General features: G+C 35.2%; 1 protein-coding gene across 1 annotated transcript in view; it reads left to right on the plus strand.

Annotated features, from left to right (window-relative positions):
* PIK3C3 (phosphatidylinositol 3-kinase, catalytic subunit type 3) overlaps positions 1-23868 on the plus strand; it is a gene marked incomplete at its 5' end in the record, with an annotated part of 125367 nt that overhangs the window by 33321 nt on the left and 68178 nt on the right. The window contains 4 exons of the mRNA XM_008588221.1: positions 2436-2621; positions 8545-8699; positions 10274-10364; positions 16233-16300. Coding sequence (XP_008586443.1) covers positions 2436-2621; positions 8545-8699; positions 10274-10364; positions 16233-16300 — 500 coding nt within the window. The remainder of the gene's footprint in view (positions 1-2435; positions 2622-8544; positions 8700-10273; positions 10365-16232; positions 16301-23868) is intronic.

Below are 23868 nucleotides of genomic sequence, written 5' to 3' on the forward strand. Positions count from 1 at the left end.
TTGTGAAATTATTTGTATAGTGCCTTAAGTTCCTTGGCAGCAGTGTATTCTATAAATCTCCCAGATAAATCTGAGAATCAGGGAGTTTAGATTGTTTTAGTTATTGAATTAGCATGCTGCAGATTTTGCTAATAAGGACATATCTGCACATTTCTACTAAGATTGTTACGTACTATGAAACAGAAAAGCTTTCACTGTAGTTGTTTAAGAAGTATTGCTCTGTTTCCACATTCATCTCAGAAATACATAGAAGTGAAAAATAAATGCATGGAATAAGTTAGTAGGGCATTCTGTGTTCTATATGGATAGAAGGAGCATTATACCAAATGGTGTGTGGAGGGTGCAGAAGAAATGGACAGCTGTCTTTGGGGAATGCAGACTCCAGTTTTAGAGATAAAAATGCCCACAAAAGCATTTGCAGTTAGAGGAACATCATATAAATGACCGTAGTAAAATTGAGCATTGTGTTTAAGAGCATAAGGAAGGCTTGTAGACAGGAGTTAGGGAATCATTTATGAAATAGGTTAACTGTGCTGAGGCAATAAGGGCAATAAGAGTTTAATGAAATAGAGATTTGGGTTGTGGTGAGAGATGTCAGTGGAATGTTTTGAGAAAGAAGCCAAGTTTTTGTTGTTGTTGTTATTTATTTGTTTATTTTCATAAACTATAATTGAAACCACATTATAATGGTACGGCAGTCATCTTCAAAGAGTAGAAAGGCTGTCAACGTGGTGTCGGGTTAAATTTACTCTCATTATCTCCAGAGAGTGAAACTGACCAATGAAGATGTTTTTGTCTTTTGGGTCATTATAGTTTAAAAAAGAAAAAAAATGGGTTAGCTATCTATAAATATAATGGCTATTTTGGAAATTAGTCAAAGGAATTACTTACGTAAATATTGGTCTCTTTTTGGCAGTGATGTTGTAGGGTAACTTCTGCTGACAATGGGAGATTCTGCTAAGATGACTTCCAACTTGAGCTTTTGAGAATTTGTGTGAAATGATTAGAAGAGAAACTGGTATTGAGGCTCTTAGCTAGAAAGCTATGTCAGACATTAGATTTGTGATATAATGAGAATCTGCCTGAGAGGAAATACAGGAAATATTGCTAGGAAATAATTGACAGGGATTAGCAATGGATTTAGGGAATCAGTATTGGTGGAGTAATGGCTCCAAGGGGCATGGGCTTAGCCAGGTAGGGAATGGAAGTGCGTTAATAAGGAGGCACCACCTAGTGGGAGAGGCATGACTGAGAGTCAGTTGGTGGACCTGGATTCTAGGTCTAGCTCACCCAACATTTTGAGGTGAGGTTATATACGATTTAATCATTGGACTAGATTATTTGCATAGTGCCTTTTTTCTTAATTTAGTAAAATCAAGAGTAAGTTGGGCGTGAAGTTTCATTTTGTGTTGTATTAACAGAAGTTGTGTTTTGTGGTCTAAGTGGACATTTTTTTTTGATGACTTGATTAATTTGCTATTGAAAAGATTTTAGTTGGGCAGAGTAGGAATTTAAAATGTTAAAGTTATCATTGTTCAAGAGATAATTCACAGGTAAATTCATAGAAGAAAATGTCTTGGGTTCAGCCAGACAGTGTTGCCGGTGAGATCTGGCAATAGGGGTTGCTCTTTATGGAAAACAAATATGTATGTTTCTTAAAACAGCATTTATAATTTATGCAACCATGCATGACATGCTCCAAGGTAATCTACTTAATTGACAGTCTTGAGAAAACTTAAGTGTATTTCCTATCTAGAGAAGTGAGGTTCCACATAAATGCTACAAATAGCCAACTAACTGAATGATAGAACATTTGTTGCTGCTTCTGTACTTACCCATATTTGTGCTTGTTTTTTTTTTTTTGAATTTTTGTTTGATTTCCTATCTTTTTAAGTTATTACTTCTCAGAGAGACATACATATGCCAATTTGTCTGAGTCCTCATGTGATCACTGGCTCTAGGTCAGCCAGTGATCATACCCTGGGGAGTTGATTGAGAGTGAGGCTAGTGGTAGGAATTTCTACCCTTGCTTAGCTTCTGAACTTTTCATTTAGTGATTGCAGAATTTTGTGTTACAGTGTTGATATTGTAAAATATAGGTTTTCTCCAAGGCACCTTGGAGTTCTGAGACATGTCTTGAGGCCTGCAGTATTTTAAAATAACAAAAGTAAAATGAAGAAAAGCCTTAAATTAAAAAATTCATAGTGCTCTGCAAGTGATTTGGCCTGGAAAATGTAATTTGGGAATGCTTTTTTTTCTGTTCTGCAGATCTTCCTTAGGATCATATGCGTAACTTCATTCATTGTTTACACAAGAGCCCATCACTGACTCTGTGACTCTGCCGTCAGTACCAAATAGAATTCTGCCACCCTTGATCTTTCCTATGCCAGGCAATAGGCTGCTGTTTCTAATTTTAAAATCTTTTCTGATTTTAGGCTTTAACAAAATTCCTGAAATGTGTTAATTGGGATCTACCTCAGGAGGCAAAACAGGCATTAGAACTTCTGGGAAAATGGAAGCCAATGGACGTAGAAGATTCCTTGGAGCTGTTATCCTCTCATTATACCAACCCAACAGTGAGGCGTTATGCTGTTGCCCGATTGCGACAGGCAGATGATGAGGTACACTATAATTCATTACTCCTGTTTGGGTACATTTTAAACTAGATTCTAATTAAAGTCTGTATATATGTGTGTGAGAGAGAGAGAATTTTTAGAAGGGAAGAGGATATACTTGGTGTGTTTTCAGAAGTAAAATTAAAATATTCCTCCAAGGACTGCTTCTGTGAAATGAAAATTTACTTCCTGATCTGTTACGTGATAGGACAATCTCTCCCAGGACATTTACCTGGCAGCAGAGCTTGTACTGCTCTGTCTGGAAAAAGGAATTCTAATGAAAAATGGTTTAATGCAGCACCAGCTAGGGAATAATTCAGATCCCCTCTATCAGTCAGTATACATCAAGCCACATTTAATTGTAGCCTTGAAAAGCCCTTGGGGCCTTTAAAGCATAGAGATGCATGGTCATCTTACTCTCCTTCAAACTCCTCCTTTAAACTCCCACCTGCTGACAATTATGTGTATATGTAGATTTTCTGAAGGTACTTTTGAATACTCTGGGAAACAAAGACTGCAAACTTTATGCTGGCTATTTATATACATGAAAGTCCATCAGGGAAGGAGGAACACTGTTGACATGAAGCATTGCTAGATTTTGAGTTTTAGTAATTCCTAATTAGATATACTAACCTAGCAGTTTTTCTCTTCTTAATTTTTATAGGGTGAATGTGTTCTCAAACACAACCTAATAGTTTATCCTAGCATGTAGGGCTTATAGGATGTGGAATGACTCTTCTCAAGCCTCACTCTCTCTCTCTCTCTCTCTCTCTCTCTATATATATATATGAATGCTGATCCCATAGAACAACTATTATCAAAGACTTTTTAAAAAAATTTCAAGAAGCAAAGCATTTATTAAAGGCAATAGTTGATGTGTGTATTTAATTATAGTAGAATTTAAACACTAAAGTAAATGGTATAGTGAACCCTTCTGTATAATTCATCTGTCTTTAGCAGTTCCTAACTCATAGTTAATCTTGTTTCATCTATACCATTCACTGTCTCTATCCCAATCCCCTGCCCTCCACTAGATTATTTTGAGACAGATTCCTGACTTCTGGCTGACTGGCTATAAAACAGGGGGTCCCACGACCCCCTCCTTGAGTTCAATAATTTGCTAGAATGACTCATGTCAAAAGACAGATTTACAACGAGTTTAATTGTCTTTTACTTGCTGTTCTAGAATTTGGCAGCACCTTATTCTATAAAACAGAATGAGTGTTCCGATGAGCTGAGCAAAGGAGGTTGGGCTTATAGACAGAAAAGGGCTGAAGAAAGCAGAAACAACAAGGAGTGGATTGGTTATTTCAAAGTTACTTTCCTCATAAAGGTTAAAGCTGAGGGAATTTCTTTATGGCAGCCAAAACTGGTCTGTTGGGGATTTGGCTATTATTTCTCTCTCCTGAGTTCTCTGAGGATCACATAAATGACCTAATTTTGGCTTGGTGGCATGGATCTTTAGCATGAGTAACTCCATTTTGGTTTGGTCTGTTGGGCCTATTAGAGGTGCTCAGTTTAAACCAGTGGCCTCCTGTAAATTTTATTTAACCCAAAACTCAGGGAAACATTATTTAATAGTGCTAATTTATTACAAAAGACACTTTAAAGGATACAGGTGAACAGATGAAGAGATACATAGGATAAGGTCCTGAGCATAGGAACTTCTCTTCCAACCCTCTAATCACATGGCTGTTTCCTCTGGCATTCAGCTTCTAAGGGGCTTTGTAAAAGTCTCTCATGATCATAAACTCAGGTGTGGTTGAAAAGGGCTTGTTATGAATCACAAAGGACTTCTTTCGCCCTTGTAACTCTTGTCATTTAGGGAATTACAAAAGTTTTAGGGATCTGTCCAGGAACCAGGCACAAAGACCCAATAAATATTTCTTATATTACAGTGTCACATGTATACTATATATATTCTGTCAAAGCACAAAATTACAACAAATTTAGTTTAGGGTCTCAATTTATAGTGATTCTAGAATTGGGCAACATGTTATACCATAAAATAGAGTAAGTGTTCCAGTGAGCCGAGCAGAGGAGGTTGATTTTATAGACAGAAAAAGGCTGAAGAAAGAGAAACAACAACAACAAAAAGTGATTAGTCATTATAAAGTTACTGTCCTTGTAAAGTGGAGACAGGAAGACAGAACAATGAAAAAATAACTGACTAGTTAACATCAGACTATCTCTTTTGCGTAAGGATTAAAGCAAAGGGAACTTTATTATCATATCTGTTAAAAGAAAAACTTTAAACTAATTAAATTTAAGAGAGTTTAATTGAGCAAAGAATCAGGCAGCCCCAGAACCAGAATAAGTTCAGAGCTACTCTGGGCTGCTGAGGGGTCAGCTAAGATTTATAGACAGAAATGGGAAAGTGACGTTCAAAAAATGGAAATGGGGTACAAAAATAGCTGGATTGGTTACGGCTGGACGTTTGTCTTATTTGAACATGGTTTTAACAGTTAGCTGCCTGTAATTGGCTAAGACTGGGCTACTTGTTACAAGAAGAGGTTTGTACATCAAGTTAGGTTACAAGAGTAGGTGATGGTCTGTTTACACATCAAGTTAGGTTACAGTTCACTATGTCTGAAGAAACATTTAGGCCAAACTTAATTTAACATTAAGTTAAATTAAGTTTAATTTAATTTAAAAAATTCCCCTGTTTGGGAAGTTGGCTGCTATCTCTTTCTCCTGGTTTCTCAGAAGGTCAGATCACAAGCTAAGTGAAGTAGAACTTAGCAAAGTGACTCAGTTTTTATTTTTAGTCTGGTCTGTTAGGGTCTAGTGTAGGAACTTAGTCCAAAACAGTGACCTCCTGTAATTTTTATTTTACAATTCTTATATATTCTTCCATATATTCTCTATGCAAATTGCAAGTATATGTATGCATGTATAGTATATATGACTCACTTTAAAAAAAATTAACATAAATGGGAATATACTTTTAAAAACTTGCCTTATTAGCCAAACAGTATCTCAGACAATATCTCATTCCCAGTGTATTTATTTGGTGTCCATAAAGTTTGGAAACATAGGCAAATTATCATCCATAATGTTGTCAAGGACGTGTTTAATCTGTGAAAAAAAAATACCGTGTTCTGCTCTTTATGGATACCTGTTGCAGGGGAGGAACAACCTTTTTTCTTCTCTTCATCTAGGTTCTCTGCTGGGCCTCTAGCAAAAGACAGATTAGCAATAGAAAAGCATACAATTGTATTTAATGGAAGTTTTACATGACATGGGAGACTTCATAAGGAAATGAAGACTTGAACAAATGGTTAAACCTAAGCATTTTTATACTATGAATAGTGGAAAGTCCTGGAAAATGTGATAAGACAAAGGAGTATGAGCTAAGAGTTGTAAACTGGAAGAAACAACCTGTTTATTCAGGTTTCTCTAGGTGTCCCTTCATTCTTTGAAGATAAGTATGCTCCCCAGGTATAGGGAGGGCACCTCTCACGTGAAGGTCCTGCTTCAGAGGAAGGTCAGAGTCATTCCTACACCTGCTGTTTCTCAAATTCCGTCAACTTGATATATTTGAATGCTAAGGTGCTATATTTTGGGGTAGTGTGTCCTGTCTCTGTAGATCTACCGTATTCTTTTTAAACAGCAATATGATATTTTACTGAGTTTATTTTTTAATTTACTTAGCAGTGAGCCTCTTTTGATAAGCATTTATTTTCAATCTTTTGCTATAACTGTATTGTAGTGAACAGACTTATGTAGGTGTGTGTATGTGTGTATGTGTTTAAGAATGGCTTTGAACACTCTCGACACCTGTTCATATCACATGGTCTCTCACCTTTAATTTATTAATGTACTGTTAGTGTGCTGATAGATTTCCTAATATTATACTACCAGCCATACACTCGCAAAATAAATCTTAATCCTTTAAAACCTTTCTGAATTTGATTTGCTAATATTCTATTCAGGAATCTTTTAAAGTCATATTTCTTACTGTTGTGTGGTCCAAAATGAGAGAGATTCCACATTAGAATTTATGAGGAAGTGTGGCATTTGAGATATACGTTGAAGGAAATATTGAATTTTCACAATTGGGAGTTTATATTCCAAGTGGAGAGAGCAATATGAGCAACAGCAAGGAGATTGAAAAGTGCAGCAAGAATACAAAGTATTTTACTTCGAAGAAGTAGGATATAAGTAGCTGTTGGGAAGGCAAATTGGAACCCATGTCTCTCAATTGAAAATGCATATATGAAGAGTTACTCTTAATTCAATAAGAAATGGGAAGTCAGTGAGTGATTTTGACATAGGACTTTGCATTTGCACTCTGAGGCATTAGAATTAACTTCTTCTTGAGAAAAATGGTGATTGCTATCTAGATAAAATTTCATAGCTCTTGGGAAATTTTTATTGAATTACCTGAGATGGAAACCTAATTTTTTTTTTCTTTTGCCTTGTTTTAGTTGAGTGCATATGTCCTTCATGCTTGGAGGAATTTTATATTTTTCAAGATTTGACTGCTATCTAGATAAAATTTCATAGCTCTTGGGAAATTTTTATTGAATTACCTGAGATGGAAACCTAATTTTTTTTTTTCTTTTGCCTCGTTTTAGTTGAGTGCATATGTCCTTCATGCTTGGAGGAATTTTATATTTTTCAAGATTTGACTATATAATGAGAAAACAGACTGTGTACTTACTGTTGAGTTTAATTCATTTTCATACAGATGAAGGAAAATGTAGTTTAAATATAGATACCAAGTGACCAACAAATCAGATGGTGATCGGTGACTTGAAAAGAGGAAAATTTTCTTCTGAATTTCCCCTTCCTTAGGAATTTATTAACAGTGCAGCTTTTTTTATTTCACATGGTCAGGTTTTTTCTATACTTGGGAAAACACACAGTTGATGCATTCAGCAGCATTGGTAATGAAGACTAGCAAGGAAACTGTGGTACTTATGCCTCCAAAGAAGAAGGATATTTGGCATTAAGCATATTAATCAATGTTCTGTTATGTAATATAATTGTTTTTTTCCTTAGAAAAACCGTGTAATTATTATAATTATTGGATACCATATATTTCAAATATGATAATAGAAAATCAGATGTTTATTGCTCCAATTAAAAAAATGCTTTTTAGAAACAGAAGACTGTAGAGGTACTTTGATACAGAGTCACTTCATTTGCCTGGCCACTGACACGGACATATTTGAATAAGAATTAATAAGCCACTTAACCTTTCATTTCATTCATATCTATGGTGAAATCATGTGTTTTATTCTTTGTCATTGTTTGCCTAGTAATAAAAATTTTTACTACGTTCGTGTAAGATATAAATCATGAAAAAAAAGGTTGCTGACACATGGTCTCTGTCCTCATAGAATTTATAAAATAGTGGAAAAGACAAAGAGTAAATAAACAAGTAATTACAAGTGCAATAGAGGTTACAAATAGGAAAGGAAAGAGTGGGCCATGAAATATTTATAGAAGATTCTTTGAAAACTTGAAAATGTGGAGTTTCTTACATAATGTTAAACATAGAATGCAGTTATGTGATCTTTTGCTAAAAATGGATCCTTCTCTAATTTCTTAGTTTTACACAAACTATCTTGATTCCTTATCCCCCACTTTTTTTTTTTTTTTTTTTTTTTTTTTTTTATACCATTACGTTAAACAAGCATTTACTGGCCACTTACTCTATGCCAGCCGCTGTTCTGTGACTTTTTTCTATTCACTTATTTAATCCTCATAGCCCTCTCTAAGGTTTATATTATGTCCATTTTATAGACGAGGATGCTGTGAGGCACCAAGAGATTAAGTAGCTTATTAACATACCAAAGGTAACACAGCTGTAAAGTGTAAGACAAAAATAAAATTCTGGCTTAATATTTAGCAATAAATTATGTTGAGTCATATTGCATTTATTTTTCTAATATTAGCTTCTTTTTTCTTTGTTTTCTAGGATTTGTTGATGTATCTGTTACAACTTGTCCAGGCTCTCAAATATGAAAATTTTGATGATATAAAGAATGGATTGGAACCTACCAAGAGGGACAGTCAGGGGTCATTGTCAGAGAGTGTGTCAAATGCTGGAATAAATTCTGCAGAAATAGATAGGTATGGATGAGAGGGCATATTTTCAAGTTTGATAGTTTTCTCCCTTTTCAATTTGTCTTCTTTTTTTTCCATCTTGATGTGCCAAACCCTAGTACTACTAATTTTGAAGTTTTACCAATGAAGATGGCATGTACACTCACAGAACACAAATTACTGTTTTAGAGAGCAGTGCTTTTCAGGCTATTCAGTCAGTAATACCTGAGTTAAAATCTTGACTCTGCCATTTACTAGCTCTGCAAACTCGTGTAAGTTGCATGTTCTCTATGTGGCTCCAGTTTCTCATCTTAAAAATAGGGATAGAAATAATAACTGATCTTTAAGGGTTGTTTGAAGATTAAATGAGTTAGTACTCGTAAAACATTTAGAAAATTGTCTAACACATAGTGCACAGGAAGTGTTAGTTAATATTACTGTTCATGTTAAAATAGAATAAACAATGGGGCTTGTTAGTGGGCTCAAATAGTTTAAGGAAAAGTCTTTTTTATTAGCTGCTTTCACCTCTTTATAGTTATACTAAAAAGAAATAAAAATTACTTGAATTAAAAGTCAGCTATTAACAGTAATAACAATTAGAAAGTCCCAGCTCTGTATCTGACACTGTGTCAAGTGGCCCTCATACATTATCTTGTTATAATAAATAATCCTCTGAGGTGGGTATTCACATATCTAATTTAGAGATGAAAGTCTTAATGAGAAGTTAACTAAATTGCCTAAGGTCTTATATCTTGCAAATTGTAGAGTTGATTTAAAAGCCCATGTTCTCTCTACTTTGCCAATTCGCCTTTCATAAAATCTTAAAATTCGAAATAAACAGGAACCTTTAGGAATAAAATGTGAGGCTCAGTGATATAAAATGGTTTTGTGAAGGTCATAAGGTTTGTTCGTGACCAACCCCGATCTAGAATTCAGATTTCCTGAATCAGTCCAGTCTTTTCAATTATTACTTTGTAAAAGATCTGAAAACAGGAAAAAACATTTTTTCATCTCTTGGCTACTTTATATTTTCTATTTTTAAGAGAGGAGACCCCTTACGTTTCCCACTGTATATTGGAGGCCTTCTGTCTCAAGTTCAGATTATGTATCTTCTTCCTTTCTTATGCCACCTAAAATGTTTAATTAGTAAAACATTTAAAATTAAAATGTATGTAATTTTAAACATTTAAAGTTAAAATCTATTAAAAATGTATGACAGGGTGAAAACTGTAACCCAGCATTTCCCAAATTATGGTATGCTAGTTACTAATTCTGTGTGATTTTGGTGATCTTGTAGCCAGACATGTTAGGAAATTGCCGTTTAAAGATAAATTGACTTTTTCTTTTAATCACAGTACTTATCAAAACCTATAATATTCAGACTTGCACATAAATCTCCAAAAGGCTATTATTACCCATAATCTTTGACCATGGATGGTCTTTTCCCTGAGCATAATGTTACTCTAGTTTTGCACTAAACATACTTTAAGAAGTGATGTATTAACCAGACACAATTAAGATGTACTATGCTGAGAAATTTGTGTCTTCTTTTATAGACGGACTATTTTATATCTCAGTGATCTCTCCTATTACTTTTTCAGTTCACAAATTATAACCAGCCCACTTCCTCCAGTGTCTTCTCCTCCACCTGCGTCTAAAACAAAAGAAGTTTCAGATGGTGAAAATCTGGAGGTGAGTGTAGAGCTTTTAAAATTTCCAATAGGAGAGATCTTACCAGTTAAACATTTTATGTTGGTCTTTAAAACTTTAGAAGAGGGGGCCGGCCCGGTGGCGCACTGCTGTAGTGCGCCGCTTGGGAAGTACGGTGGCGCTCCCGCCGAGGGTTCGGATCCCACATACAGACCGGTTCCCGCTCACTGGCTGAGCGAGGCACGGGAACAACACCGAGGGCTGTGATCCCGTTGCCGGTCCCGGTCCGGTACGGGGGTGACACTGAGGGTTGCGATCCGTTGCCGGACACGGAAAAAGACAAAAAAAAAAAAACTTTAGAAGAGCTTGATTTTGATTAATAAAACAAATATTATAACTTTATTAAATAACTTGTTTTATGATGCATGTTCATGGCTTTTCCCTTCAGCATAAAGTGCCAGATAATCCTCAATTCATGTCATTTTATTGGTGCTTTGGGCATATGAATGGATTCATATGCAATGTGAAAATAAACTGGGCTTAAATATTTTATTAGGGAAACTCAGAATATTTATTGTTAAGGTATTTATGAACATTACTGTAATTGTTATCAGTGTTTGTGATTACATTGTCAAAATGTATGACTTTGATACTAGTGATAATACACTAGGGAGCTGTTTTTAACTATACAAATAAGTTAGACTCATTTTTGAGGTAGAACAGTCTTATTTGACTAGTGCTGCTCTGAAAAGTACATTTGGAAGTGCATTGCAGAAGCTGATCTAGTACATATTATTGAATTTATCCCCAAGACTTCTAATTTAAAAAGAGTCTTTCACACACCTGATGCTGAAAACAAATAATGCATGCTTTGATATTAGAAAGTTCACTTGATTTTTTAATGTACATGTATTGCTTTTAGTCAAATTTTAGGAGTTAAGGTTAGTAACTGAATGAATCTTTTAACCATTGACTGAAGTTTGCATGTTTGCATACCTTTGAAATAACAGAAAATATTTAACTGAATAAAGAATTTTTTAATTACAGGATTGTAGAATGCTTAGGCAAGCCCTTTAAGGAACCATTCTGTGACAGTCCGTTTTGCTTTTTTAAAGTTTAAGATGTTGATTCATTGATTCGTTCATTCATTCACATATTCACACATATTTGTTGAGCCCTTATTACATACTGTTTTAGGTACTGGGGTCTATGCAGCAATAAACAAAACAATCAGTCTTTGTAGAGCTTACATTCTAGTGCTGGGGTGGGTGATAGTTAACAGTTTTTATATATAGCAGAAGAGATAATGATGTCTATTTTCTATAGAGAAAAATAAACCAGAGAAGTATGGTAAGGAGTGTTGGGGTGGGATTAGGTGGTTGCAGTTTTACAAAGACTAGTCAAGGATGGCTTTCCTGAAATAAAAATATCTGTGTAAAGATGAAGCACATGAGGCTATTTGGGGGAAAAGCATTTCAAGCAGAGGGAACAGCAAGTATAGAGGCCCAAAGACCAGAGTTTAAGTTGTGTTTGAGGAACAACAGGCCAGTGTGCCTGGTTGGGGAGTAAGCAGAAGGGAGCATGGCAGAAGACTGGGTCCAAGAGAGAACTAGGTATCAGTTGTGTACAGCTTATAGACCCTTGTACCAAATGAGTTTTACATGGAAGCTGTTGAAATACTCTAGGTGAGACGTGGTGGCTTGAATCAAAGTAGTTTATGTGGGAGATACTGTGAAGTGATTGGATTCTGAAAGTTATGTTTAGAATATAGTTTTATATACTCAAAACTTTTAGGCTAAAAAAAAAAACGTTTTTATATGTTTCTGATATTTCTCTTGTGACTGATGAACCTATCTGTTGTTACTCAATGATTAAGCCATTTTACATTTTCTCAGCTGAATAGTTCCATAAAGCATTCAGGTAATCCAAGCTACCCCAGAAAGGAGTGGGAATTATTTAGAGTGATGTTTCCCTCCCTCTTCCCCTTCCCCCAGTAGAATAACAACATTGTACAAGCTGTTGTCTTCTTTAAGCTAATATCCACCCAAGCTCAACTTCCTCTTTTCTTATCACAACTTGAGATATTGTCCTCCTCCCTGACACCTTAATGCAGTGTCTTATATCCTCCCTCATTTCTTGCCTGGAGTTTTAAGAGACCATTATACATGTCTTGCCAAATGTTAGAAAGAAGATAGAAGCTCAGTTTTTATAACTGAAATATGATCATATTTCATAAATTCCTTGGGTTCTTAAAAGTACGTATTCCCCAACTGTTAGGTATAGCATTGGATGTATGTCACTAGAGCAAGCTTATTAATTGTGTCATTGAAATCGCTTGTGCCCTTCTCTGATGTCTTTTTTCCTGCTTGATCTGTGAAAGAACTAGGGTAAAATTCCCCTGTATGATGGTGGAATTATCAGTATCTTCATGTATTTCTGTTGATTTTTGCTTTAAATATTTTGAAGCTCTTTAATTAAGTGCATTGAAGTAAATCGATTCTTTTATTACTGCTTAGTAATTGTCGTTATATCTGATAATGCTTTTTGCCTAAAAGTCAGATTTGTCAGGTATTAATAGAGTTAGTATTCACTGGTATACTTTTTTGATTCTTTCAATATTTTTTGTATCCTTATATTTTATATTTATCTCTGGAAAACATCATATAACTAAAGTTTGCTTTTTAAACCAGTTTATCACTCTCTTTTAACTGGAATTTTTGCACTATTTGTTTTTATTGTGATTATAGCTGTATGAAGATACTTCAAAAAGTTCATAAAAGATTCATATTATCTTTTAATTCTATTTTTCCACAAACTTTTTGAAGTCCCCTTATATTTGGATTTACTTCACCATCTTATATTGTACTTCCTATTCTTCCATATATATATATAAAATAGTTTTTATATATTTCTGATATTTCTCATGTGGCTGACAGACCTATCTCTTCTTACACGAAGTGTGTGTGTGTATACTTTTTTTTTTCTCCCTGCCTGTCATTGGCTAAATCCCTTTCCCCACTCTCCATCTCACTCCTGGTTTGGAGGTTATATTGTCTATATCAATTATTTTACTGGTTATGCTAGATATTTTAGCTTGTGTGCCTAACTTTAAGTCTCGCATAATTACCCTCCTCCAAAACAGTACATACCCCTTTACTTGTGTGTAGTTTTCACCAATAATTTAGTTTTATCTCGTTATTTAACCTCCAAATTTGATAATATTATTAATTACTATTATATACACACAGTAAATATTTAGAGATACCTCTAAGGATACCTGTATCCTTACTCACCATTTCTTCTCGTGTATCCGACCTCCAGTATTAGATCAATTTCCTTTTGCCTAAAGCACATTTTTTTCTTTAAAATGTTTTAAAATTTTAAAATATTGCTCATCCAAAATGAATTTAAAAATTTACAGTATGTATTTCCTGTTTCACAATTTTTTAATTTAATTCTTCCATATTTGTTGTCTGTAAATAATTTTTTATGAAAACATTGTGTCAAATGAAACACATTTTCTATTTAAATATATATGTCAGTGTATAAAAGTGTAACGTCCTTGTCATATAGTCAAAGGATAAACTTTACTCCTAATTTCTGCCTGTTAAATTCATGGATTCAACTTTACATTATTGATTGAGCAGTTTTCTTATTGAATTTTTGTTGCACATTTGAAAAGGAGATGTAAGGTTTTAGTTCTAAAATTGGAGATTTGATTTTTTTACCACCTCTAAAAGGATTAACACATCTACCTTGTGATAACAACCTCTTATTACTCCAGCTTACTTTTCTTAAGGGCTCCTACTGCATTGAAACTTGCTAATTCATTGATCTTCTTACTCTTTTCTTTGTGAATCAGCTCCCTTCAATATTTGTGCTTTCCTCTAAATATAGCTTTTATCCCATGGCTCATCATTTTAGTCATTCTCTTATTTTTATTTACCTTCAGTTCCCCTAGAAAAATCTCAACTCTTTATAAGCCTAATTACCTCTTTTCTATCTGCCTGAGTATTGCTAAAGAAAAACACATAGCCTAGCATGATGGTGTCACTATAAATTCATGATCACAAACCTCAGATGAGCACTCAGCGCTATCTGCCATCTTACATTTCTCTAGGTGCGTTGATCTCCCAGCTCTGCAGTGACTCTTTCATACCTCTTCCACTCTGTTCTTCATGCCCTGACTCCCAATCTCCAGATGACAATTCTGTATTATACTTAATGGGAAAATAGAAACCACTAGGTGAGAATGGTCTGTTTTTCATCACCAGATTTATAGACATGAAACCCACCCCATCTTTTTCTTGTTTTCTTAAACAGAAGAAACAGAACTCCCTTCAGAGATATGCTTTCTTTTCCTGATAGAAATATTCAAGTATGTGTGTCAGTATTTCCCATCTGAAAAATTGAGAAAAAAGAAAAATACTCTCCCTTGATATCGTATCCTTTTAAATAGCACCTTATTTTCTTTCTTCCTTCCATGATCAGGCTCCTCAGAGAGTTGTTTATAGTTACTGACTCCTTTTTTGGTCTTTAATCCACATAAGTCTGACTTTTGCTTAACACTTATTTGCTAAGGTAGTAAATTACATTAATGTTTGTGATTACACATACTTTTCAGTTCCAGTCAGAGTATTCAGCAAAGTAAATAACTCCCTTCTTGAAAAACTGACTCTTCTCATGGTTTAGGTGATGCCATACGTCCATTGTTTTTCTCTTCCGCTCTCTGGCTGTTCACAGTTTCCTTTGTCAGCACTTTCTACTCTGCTTGACATTTTGATGTTCCTCAGGGTCCTCCTCTGTTCCCAATTTATACTCTTATCTTATGCTGTAGTAATAAACTCAAATTTATATTTCTAGCTCATATCTCCTGAGTTTCAGATTTATGTATCCAAATACTTGATCTATGTTACGTGTCCAACAGGCACTTCAAACTTAATATTTCAAAAGACAACTCTCTTCTCACCCCTTGGCCAGCTTCACATCTGGGATATCTGTGACATAACAAGTCAACCCATTTGCTAAATCCAGTAAGTTGGGAGTTATTGTCCATTCCTTTCATTCCTTCCTACTTCCTCTCCCTCAGCAAGTCCTTTTATTATACTTTCAGAATATTTTTTAAAGTTGTCTACTTCTTTTCATATCTTCTCTCACCGTTCACTCTTACAGACTACTGTAACAGCATCCAGTGATCTCAGCTCTTTATATATCTCAGAGCTACCGGAGTCATTTTCTTAAAATGTAAATCAGATCATCTCACTCTCCTGTTTAAGATATTTTGTTGGACATTCATTATTTTTCAAATAAAATCCATACTCAATAGTACGGAGTCATTTTCTTAAAATGTAAATCAGATCATCTCACTGTCCTGTTTAAGATATTTTGTTGGACATTCATTATTTTTCAAATAAAATCCATACTCAATAGTGTGACCTTAAAGATCTTACATAATTTGACCTTTGCCTATCTTTTCAGCCTCTTTTACTTTTAGTGTTCACTATATTTTGCTACATTATACCCTTTAAAATTCCTTGAACAGCCAAGCTCAGGGCCTTTGTGCATAGTATCATTTTGGTCTTGCCTGAATGTCATGTCCTCATTGCTGCCTTTTCTGACCTCCCAGTCTAAATTATTTCTGTGATCATTTCTTCAGTATCTCTGTCCTTTACTAAATATTAAGGTCTGGGAGGACAAGGAACTCTGTGAACTGTGGTGTCTTAACCTCTCATGTATTGCCTGGTTTAGAATAAATATTGGATGGATGGAAGGATAGATGGATGGATGAAATTCTGATCTGTGATATGAGATATATAGATGAAAACTGATAGGTAAATGTAGACTCTCTTATTTTCTCCTTTAATAACAGATAGTAATATAATATATATGCATTTCTTTTAATTCTTCCAGCAAGATCTCTGTACCTTCTTGATATCAAGAGCCTGCAAAAACTCAACACTGGCTAATTACTTATACTGGTATGTGAAAATTATTTTTTGTTTATTTTCTTATCACTCTTAAGGACTATTGTTTTTCCATAGTGTAAACATAAAGGCAGTTTAAAGTAAGGTGTGAGCAATCATCAAAAGCCTAAATGCAGTATTTATATCTAGCTGTATTCCTTTAAAACTGAGCTCATGGAAATGATTGTTAGCACCACTGTTTCTCTTCCTTTCACTAACTTTCCAGGAGCTAAGATCTAACTGGATAAGGTAGTGGGTTTTTTCACTTTACTGCCTTTTTGCCTTTTATGCAAATTTAAGTAGTGTGTATGATACTTTGTTGTCAACCAAACGGAGTTCGTTTGCCCATGCACTACAGAAAGCCAAACACCAAATCACAGATCTTTGCAGAAGAGAAAAAGGTTTATTCACAAGGGGGCCAAGTGAGAAGACAGGAGATATATGTATCTCAAATCCGTCATGTCCAAGCAGGAAAGGAGATATATTTATGAGGAAGTTGTTAGGAGTGTGCAAGGTGAGGAGATTGCCCTTGGTTATAAAGGTCTGAGGAAGTTCCCTAACAATCTGTACAGGTGCAAACCATCTGCATGCCTCTGCATGTTTAGAAAATGGCAGCATTAGCAGGATCTGGAGGGGGAGTCTTGACCCTCTGCTGTCAAAACACCACACATCAGACAGTTGCGCAGGCTCAGTAGAGATCTCTGCAGGCTAGGTTTGTTGTGTGTTGGGCGAAACTATCTCTGGTAGGTTCTGAAAAATACTTCAGGTGCAGGAGACCTGACTTCTGGGCCAGAGGATTTATATTAGTAGGCAGATAAGAAACAGAATGAAAGGTTAGCTGTGGAATTTTACTGAAAGAAGTAGCAATTTAGGGCCAGCCCGGTGGCGCACTAGGTAGAGTGCGGCGCCTGGGAGTGCGGCGGCGCTCCCGCCAAGGGTTCGGATCCCATATAGAGACCGGTCTGCTCACTGGTTGAGCGCAGTGCGGGCGCGACACCGAGGGTTGCGATCCCATTGCCGGTCACGAAAAAAAACAGAAAGGAAAAAAAAAAAAAAAAAGAAGTAGCAATTTAGGGCCAGCCCGGTGGCGCACTAGGTAGAGTGCGGCGGCTGGGAGTGCGGCGGCGCTCCCGCCAAGGGTTCGGATCCCATATAGAGACCGGTCTGCTCACTGGTTGAGCGCAGTGCGGGCGCGACACCGAGGGTTGCGATCCCATTGCCGGTCACGAAAAAAGACAGAAAGGAAAAAAAAAAAAAAAAAGAAGTAGCAATTTAAACAAATAAATTTTAACTGAAAAGCCATGGTTACAATTTCACAGTCCTTCAGTAGTGTATATTTTCATATTATTTACCAAAACATTAGAATCATGCAAAAATTGAGAGTTGGAATTTAAAATTTCCTTATTTCATTTTATAGATGAGGAAACTGAGGCAGAGACATGATGTGACTGAACTTAGTAGAACCTTAACTAGACTTAGATTATTTATCTACCACTATGCTATTTACAGGGTACTTTGAATGAGTATATCCCTATGAATTTAAATGGGGCAAGTATAAATATCTTTACATTACGTGAGAACAGTGTCCTGAGTGAGTTGAAGAAAACAGAGAAACTAAGGCACAGACAGGCTAACTGATTTCCTGAAACACAGTTAATGTGAGGCATGGTTCCCTTTATCTGTTACAGAATTCTAAAAGGTTTAAAAGACAAGTACCTTAAGCCACAGTGAGAAATAGTTTGGTTCTATAAAAGAAAGCTCTAGGATTAAACATTAGATAAGAGAGTTTAACAGAGCAAACAAAGGGCAGAGCCAGCTGGGTAAGCCCTACATGAAGCTTTCTTTACATTTGAGAAAATACTTAAAAGTAAATATAACTTTTTAAACTTCTTGACATACTTGAGATTTTTAAACTGTAGAAATGATCTTGGATCTGATCTTATTACTCAGTTTACAGCCTTAATTTAAATGGTACAAATTAATATATGCCCATTATGAAAGTTCATTATCTTTGAATAATAATGAGGGATTTTGCTTTTCAAGAAAAAATTAAACAAAATACTATTTTGTTTTAGAATAGGTTTGGGAAAACTGTCCTGTGGGTCAAATCAAGCCTTGACTTCATTCTCCCACTCTCCAAAGATAGTTTTATTGTGGATACTGCTCCTGTATCCAAGAAGTAATTAACTAAATGGGGCACTGTTAACAAATACAGGTTTTGTTATTTACATAAGCAATAAATATTTGTCTAGTTTAATCCTTTAATTTAGAAAAACTGTTATCAACAATCTTAACCAAATCAGTCATTTCTCCCCACTTTGGAATCTGATTTTTTTCCCCACTGGCCTCAGTGTAGTGGGAAGAAAAGTAATTCCCTACTTTTACTTTAGCAGTTTAATGTAATATTCATAAAATTATACTTCCCTTGCATTAAATTTCAGTACGTCCTTGAAAATACTCCCAAAGAATGTTTTGGCTAGTTGTTAATCACCATTTTTCCTTCAAAAAGTTTATTTAGAAATTCTCATTTCACAAAATTGCTGTTCTTTCCTTTTAGTGTAACCTCTTGCTTCCTAGTGTTCTCTATATTCCAATCTGAATTCTTAAGTGTATGTCTGTTCAGTGAGTATTATGGAAAAATCTTTTCTCATGAAAATCTAAGTAAGTGTTTAAAAGGAAATAAAGAGAAAAAAATGCATGGGGCATGTTGCCGAGTTTTTGAGTATTTCCAAGTTCCTTAGGTATTTTATAATGTAGATTTTATATATTTTTAAAATCACTTAGTAAGAATTACTTTATAGATATTTTTGTTTCTTGCAGTATTCATGAAAAGTGTTCTGTGGCTTGGAATTTATAGCCTAGAGTAGTCACTATTATAAGAATTCTATTTGTGTATATTGATTATGTATTTTGAAATTATGTACTTGGATTTTACTATAGACCAGATTTCATCATAAAATTTGAAATTAGTTTTGATGGGTCTTTGATCTCTTATTTAAAGTAGGAAGAATTTTCAAATCATTCTGAAAGCAACTGAACAGAAATCTATTAGATGAACAGTTTCCAGCATGGCAACCATTTCTGTTCAGAAACAGCATTTTGTTTTCTCCAAAGATAATAAACAAAGTACCGCCCCAGTTCCCAGTCTTATAAGCATTCCATCAAACTTAAATTTGATTTGTATTTTGTCACTATATCTCTGATTCATTGAAGCAATAGCTTGTGCTATGTGTATTCATTCTCTAAAGAATAATTGTTTTTCCCATATTTACAGTCTGTATATTACATATTCAGAAATACTCAAGAGGAGAAAAGCTATTAATGTGGACTCTGGCAGATACTGTTTTTGTGAATGTAGGATAATAGCATGGGAAATTATTCTAAATAATCAGTTTTAAATGATAATTCTCTTATTTTGAACATGGATAGAATAGTATAAAAATATTAATCAAATGTAACCATTTAAATGCCCTTTACTCTAAGCACACTTTATTATAACAAATGTATCAAAATATAAGTTTAATTGATTGTGACATTTTCTTTTGAACATTTTGAATTTCCTTTTTTCATTTGTTCCCTTTCCAGTGTTTTAAACAGGATTCCTGCTGTAGCTAAATCCTTAGGGGCCAATAGTTGTGCAGACAATCCTTTTAAAATGAATAGTGTCAACCTTTTAAGCCACAGAGGGGAGTTATAGTTTCCAATCTGTAAAATGTTGGACATCAGAATCTATAAATCGTTCCAGTTTTTTATTTTTATAGCCATTCCAGTGTGTTGAAATTGAAAGTAAACTTGGGGTACTTTGACATATTTTTTATAACTTTTAAGACCTTTCAAGGTCATAAAGGTTATTTACTCCACAAAATGAAATTGCCGGGAAACAGGTAACCCACTGATGTCATCTTACAATGGATACCCAGACAATTTTGTCTGCATTTCTACTTTAAGATGACAGCTTTCAAAGGAATACCTTAGAGTGCTTTGGAGAATTTAGTTTATTGGTGTGAACAGAGAACTCAGTAGTGATTCAAATCTGGGTCTCCTAGTCTTGATATCTAACCTTGTCTTTCATGTTTGGAGATGACACTGTCCATTTGATTTTAGATGGACTTTTTCTTTACAGCAGAACTTTGGCTTGAATTATTTTGAGAGGTGTTTGATACTTGATCCTTATCATAAGCATCCACATACATCTTCAGTCACAGAATAGATGTAGCCATAGTGTTTACTTAGTGGTCAGACCTGAACACAGCAATGGGGCTTGTATATTACAGTCACCTGTATGTTCCTTTCAAAATGAGTTTGCTATGTAAATACATAGGAAAAGACACTGGATGTACTAAGGTAATGGAACCAATCAAGGACTTTAAGGGTAGAATGGTAAGGATTGGATTTGAATAAAACTGTACTCCAGTTTTATAGTTTAGAACAACTGTCTTTTTGACATTCATAGGTGTTGTCTTAAAATGACCAAATGTTCTGGAATACTGTGAATAGGAAATATGAGTTTATTTTTTACCTGTTCTTAGCTCAGTTATCTAGAACACAGCTCTCGAGTAGAACTTTCTGCAACAATGGATATGATCTTCAATGTTATATATGCAGCTACTGAGCACTTGAAATGTGGATAATGTTACCGAGAAACTGAGTTTATTTCATTTTAATTTTAAAGTTGTCCAGTGGTGGTTCTAGAAGTCCTAGAAGGCATTCTTGACTCAATATTCATAAATGCCTTCTTGAAAGCCTGCTATGACTATAAATGTAAATCTTAAAAGGGGACAGGCAATAAAGAGGCCTGAAATTTAAACATGTATGTTTTTTTTTTTTTAAATCACCAAATTTATTTGAGAACAAGAAAATTTCTTGTGCTGAAATTTTGGGGGCTTTAAGATTTCTCCTTTTCAATGACATTTCTGAATGCATAAAAATACCAAATTTTTTATCACAGCCTTTACACTTCAAAATATGTTTTTGTTTGCTTGCTTTTTGTCCCTTAGTATTAAATGTTGGGATACTCCTGGTTTTGGGTGTTGTTGTTTTTTTCCTTTGAGACAACAGTACATATAATATAGAGGTACAGTTTGTTGGATTTTTGTTTATGTATTCATTTCATTCCAGTTTGGTTTATTTTAATTGTTGATACTTAAGTGTCAAACAGTAGATATTACTTGTTTTATTTATGATACATTTCAGCTTAGAGTTATGTTATTCTATGTGGATGTAAATATAGATTTGGTGTTTTGAAAAAAATAAATAAAAAGAAATGTCTTCTTGACTTTTTGGTTTCGAGCTCTTGCTGATACAGTGGATGTAGTGTCATGGTTCAACTCTTTATACCATTTTACAGAATATCCTGGTTATACAACTCTGGGGACCCTACAACATCTGTTATTATCATGGTAAAGCATTGAACTTTGTATAAATCTACCTCTCATATGCCAGGGGCACTGAAAGTTTTTAAAATATGACACCTGGCAGTTTCTTTGTAACCATGAAGGGCTAAGAGTTGAACACGTGAAACAGAGACAAGCAAGGAAACATTAATAGCACAAGTTGTGTGAGAGGCTATGCCTATTCTAGAAAGTCAGAGAAGGAAGACGTTAAAGTCTATGAAGACTTCCTGGAAGAGACAAAATGTCAGCTATGCTTGAAGGATGGGTAGAACGTGGAAAGATGAAGAGAGAGGGAAGGTATTTCTAGATAGTACTGTGACATGAGCAAAAGTATAAGGGGGTTGCCTATTGGGTAGGGGCATTACGGGATTGACCTTACTGGAGTGTGAGTGCATAAACTGGGGATAATGCACGTTGGAAGCAGAAGCTTGGGCCCACAGAAACTCTTAAAATGGGTAGGGGCATTACGGGATTGACCTTACTGGAGTGTGAGCGCATAAACTGGGGATAATGCACGTTGGAAGCAGAAGCTTGGGCCCACAGAAACTCTTAAAATAGTAAGAAAGAGGAAACTATTGATGTTTTTGTTAATATGAATGGGACATGCAGGAGGTATTTTAAAGACAAAAAAATTAGGATGACTGTATTGAGCAGTATGTAATTTTTTTTTTTAGAGGTAGAGAGGCCAGATAATGGTGTCTGCTGTTTGATTCCAAGTAGGTCTGGATAGTAGAGAACCATTGCAAGAGGCATTTAATAGGAAAAATTAACAGTGGTGACTAATTGAGCATAGGTGTTGGAGGCAGCGGAATGTAAGCTCAGTTTGGCTCTAAATATGTGGACCACAGATTGAACACAAAAGACTAACACAAGTTTTAGGCAGAGCTTGTGTTCTCTGCTTTGGCTGTAGCCCCAGCTGTCTTTCTTTTCTTATATTCAGGAGATTTAAACATTTGTTTCCTGCCTGACTTTTGAGGAAACTTAAGTTTGTGAACCCAGCTACATGAGAATTTCTAGCTCAAATGCCTGGAATATTTATAGTACCTTCAGTAGAGGTAGAAAAAGATCCTATTTAGTGTAAGTTCTGCTTTTCATACATTCAGTTAAAATGGCAAAGAGTATCTTAAAAAGAGGCTCTGGTGCTTGAAAATTAAGGTAGATGAATGTGAAAGCAGGTCACATAATGAAATACAAAATTAGACCTTAGGTGTAAAAAGAGGGATGTTTGAGAGTTATCGATATTGAGATAATGGCTAAATCCATGGTGGGAGTTATTCGTTCATTCATTGATAATACATTGAGCAATCTATTACGAGCCAGGCATGGAAGTGTTGAAGGTATAGTGGAGAACAAGATAATCTCTCTGCTCTCATGAAGTTTACCTTCTAGATGGCTGAGTATACTCTTTTCTAGAAATAGTGTAAAGGATGATGATAAATGTCCATGACTTGAGATTTGGGAAACTCTAATCAATTATGGAGGTTGAAAAGTTTTTTGTATTTTTTAAAGATAAAACAACTTGAGAGTTAGCTTAGAACAGAAAGAATTCTGGCCTAGGAACCCAGAGAGCTAGATTCTGATCTCTGCTCTACGATCAGCTAATTGAGCCACCATGGGCAAGACACACCCTCTTTAAGTTTTGCTATTTATAAATCAAGGAAGTTGATCTAAGTATGTGCTTTTTGAACTATACATCATGAGCTTTTGAAGCAATTTAAAGCTTCACAGTCTAGCATTTGTTATTTAAAGAAAATGAAAAAGAAAAGTAACAAAATATTAACATATTGTTCATAGGTTATTGCTTTCAAAACTTCAGTTTCATTCATCTGTGTGCACACCTATGGCTGTGTGTACCAGGTTGTGATATAAAATATTATTTGTTATTATGGTTTGTAGTTATCAAAACATTTAGCAACACTGGATTAGATAACCTCTAAAATCTTATTTATTTAATTATTTATTTATTTACTGGTGGCTGGCAGGCATGGGGATACGAACCCTTGACCTGGTGTTATAAGGCTGCATTCTAATCAGCTAAGCTAGCTGGCCAGCCTATTAAAGTAGTTAACGTTCGGGCCGGCCCGGTGGCACACTGCGCTAGTGCGCCGCTTGGGAAGTGCGGCTGCGCTCCCGCCGAGGGTTCGGATCCCACATACAGACCGGTTCCTGCTCACTGGCTGAGCGAGGCGC

The sequence above is a fragment of the Galeopterus variegatus genome, unplaced genomic scaffold (assembly GCF_000696425.1).
Source record: "Galeopterus variegatus unplaced genomic scaffold, G_variegatus-3.0.2 Scaffold4722, whole genome shotgun sequence".
In the NCBI taxonomy this organism is placed as follows: domain Eukaryota; kingdom Metazoa; phylum Chordata; class Mammalia; order Dermoptera; family Cynocephalidae; genus Galeopterus; species Galeopterus variegatus.